This window comes from Trypanosoma conorhini (assembly GCF_003719485.1).
Source record: "Trypanosoma conorhini strain 025E chromosome Unknown Tco_14.4_contig_00028, whole genome shotgun sequence".
Lineage (NCBI taxonomy): Eukaryota > Euglenozoa > Kinetoplastea > Trypanosomatida > Trypanosomatidae > Trypanosoma > Trypanosoma conorhini.
Window position 1 is genome coordinate 16,564 of NW_021704115.1, and position 2,275 is coordinate 18,838.

Genomic DNA, 2,275 nt, shown 5'->3' on the forward strand with positions numbered 1-2,275 from the left:
ATCGGCACATTCATCAAATGCCTCGATTGGCTGCATCAGGGATGGCTTCAGTGGCTCGCGCTGCCGCCGTCGGCACTGCTCTCGCGGGTCCGATTGAGACTGTCACGGCACAGAGAAAGTGATATACAGCCGCCGCCTCACCCACGGAGCACGCTTCGCACACGCACAACACACACGCCCCGCCCCAGCCAGGCGGCAGCGCGGTCTAGGGCAGCACAGGTGCAGGCGAGGTGATCGGTTGTAAACACGGCGCCTGTGTTTTCGCTGGCCGTCAGCATCGGCGGCGGCGGCGGCCGTCACAACGCGGAGGGAAAAGCAAAAAACAACAACAACAACTGAAACGGACAAGCCACCAAAGAAGCAAATAAGCCCCTAAAACATCCTACGCTAGAGGAAAGCCAATGGAGCAAGAAAAAAGAAAGAAATAGAAAAAAAAGGAGAGACAGCTGGGCGCCACACGCCCACGGAACTCCGCCTGACACAAAAGCGGAGAGCATGTTGGCACGCGCCCTCCTCCCCTCCCAACACCGTCAAGGAAATTCTTCACGGCACGCTGGGGCGCCCCCGCGGGGTCTTGCGCGGCGCGCGGCAAAAGTGGGCAGCGAGGGATGAAACCACGTCCCTGCGCCGCCGCTCCGCCGCCACGCCTCTGGCCGCCGAGGGCCATCCCACGGACGGGGGGAATGCACTTCCTCGACACCGGTCCTCCCCAAGCAAACGTCCCTCGCAAAACTTAATCGAGCGTCCTCCGCCGGGCGGCGCAGGCAATGCGGAACCACAGGCTCCTCTGCGGGCCAGAGAAGGCGCAAGGGAGGCATCGGCCCGCACGGGCAGAGAACAAAAATAAAAGCAAACAAAAAAACACGACCTGAAAAAAAAAATGTGTGTAGCCCAGCAGAGGAGGAATCCTCAAAAGCAAAGAAAAAAGGAGGGGAAGGCGCGGTGTCGGCCGCAGATGCGGGCTCAGGGAGCCACAAGCGCCGCGCCGGTCACGAGGCCGAGAAGGAGCGACGCCCAAACGGCCACCGGGGCGCTGGCATCGCGGTGTCCGCCCCGCGCATGCTGCGTCGGAGGTCTGCCGGCGGCGCCGTGCTTCAACATCGTGAGGCAGACGTCGCTGAACGCGGGACACGTTATGCGGCCGGCCGTGAACGGCGCCGCCGGCGTCAGCTTGCGGCCGCTCGGGCACGGCAGCCACTCCTTGCTGCCCTTGTGCCGCACACTTAACGAGCCCTCGCCGCACCGCACCTCCACGCACACGTCACCCACGGCGACGCTGCCCAGCCGAAGGCCCTCCCCAGCCAAGCAACGCGATGCCGGGCCAACCACACTCCCAGGCATGGCCGCCTCGCTGCCGCCCACGCACCCGGTGTCGTTCCCCGGCGCGATGAAGGGGCAGTAGCTCATCAGGGCCTCGCGCGGGGAGCCCTTCTTCGCGGCAAAGTACACAAACTCCGGCGGGATCCTCTCGTCCTCGCGCAGTAAGCAGCTCCCCAGCGACTGGCGATCAGAGGTACACCGCAGGGCGCCGCCGCCCGAGCCGGTGCAGAACATCTCGGGGTAGTTCGTGGCGCCCTCATTCACGCACTTCTCGGTCAGCAGCCTGCACCCGGCTCCGCTGCCCCACGCCATCGGCTCCGCCTTCTGGAAATCCACCTTGTAGTAGCCGAGGTCGGCAAAAAGCGCCATTGTGATTGCCGTGTAGTAGCCGGAAACAACGAAGCCCGCCATCAGCTCATCCTTCGCGTTGCGCCGCGACCAGTGCGAATTCAGCCCCAACCACGACGGCGGCCTCCACCGCTTCTCCACCACCAAAAGCTCGGTGCCTGTGGAAGCCTGCGCGCCACCGCCTCCCTCCGCCGCCGCCGCCGCCTGCGGTGTTGCAAGAAGCAAAGAAGCGGGCCCAGGTGGGGAAAGAGACTGCCCCGGACCTTCTCGCCCTCTTCTTACTGGTCCCCCCGGCCCATCCATACCGGGTGGAGTATCCCCAAGCCCTGCGACGGGTCTTCCACGGGACGTTGGAGGCCTCTCTCCCTCTCGCCTTTGCCCGCCCGCCGACACACTTCGAACCACCGGTCCATTACGGGCAGGCAGCGCCCCTTCTGTCGCTCGCCCCGGAGGCCCCGGTGGAGTCACGCGCGACTGCGTTGGCCGTGCCGCCTGCCCCCCAGCTGCCGGCGGTCGCATTGACGGCACATACTCCAGCTCCATGCCCGCCGCCGACTCGCAGCCGTAGTGCAGCCTTGCCTTCTCCCGCGTATTCGTGGAGTGCACA

At 65.1% G+C, this 2,275-nt stretch overlaps 2 protein-coding genes across 2 annotated transcripts in view; both read right to left on the minus strand.

Moving 5' to 3' along the window:
* Positions 1–963: 963 nt before the first annotated feature.
* On the minus strand, positions 964–1,971 carry Tco025E_00978 (surface protease GP63; the record flags this gene model as incomplete). The annotated part of the gene is made up of 1 exon (XM_029367917.1): positions 964–1,971. The coding sequence occupies one exon, from the start codon at positions 1,969–1,971 to the stop codon at positions 964–966; it is 1,008 nt and encodes a 335-aa protein (XP_029231950.1).
* A 109-nt stretch (positions 1,972–2,080) lies between these two features.
* Tco025E_00979 (surface protease GP63) overlaps positions 2,081–2,275 on the minus strand; it is a gene marked incomplete at both ends in the record, with an annotated part of 1,755 nt that continues 1,560 nt past the window's right edge. Inside the window, one exon of the mRNA XM_029367918.1 lies at positions 2,081–2,275. This exon is cut by the window's right edge and continues 1,560 nt beyond it. Within this exon, the coding sequence (XP_029231951.1) occupies positions 2,081–2,275 (195 nt within the window).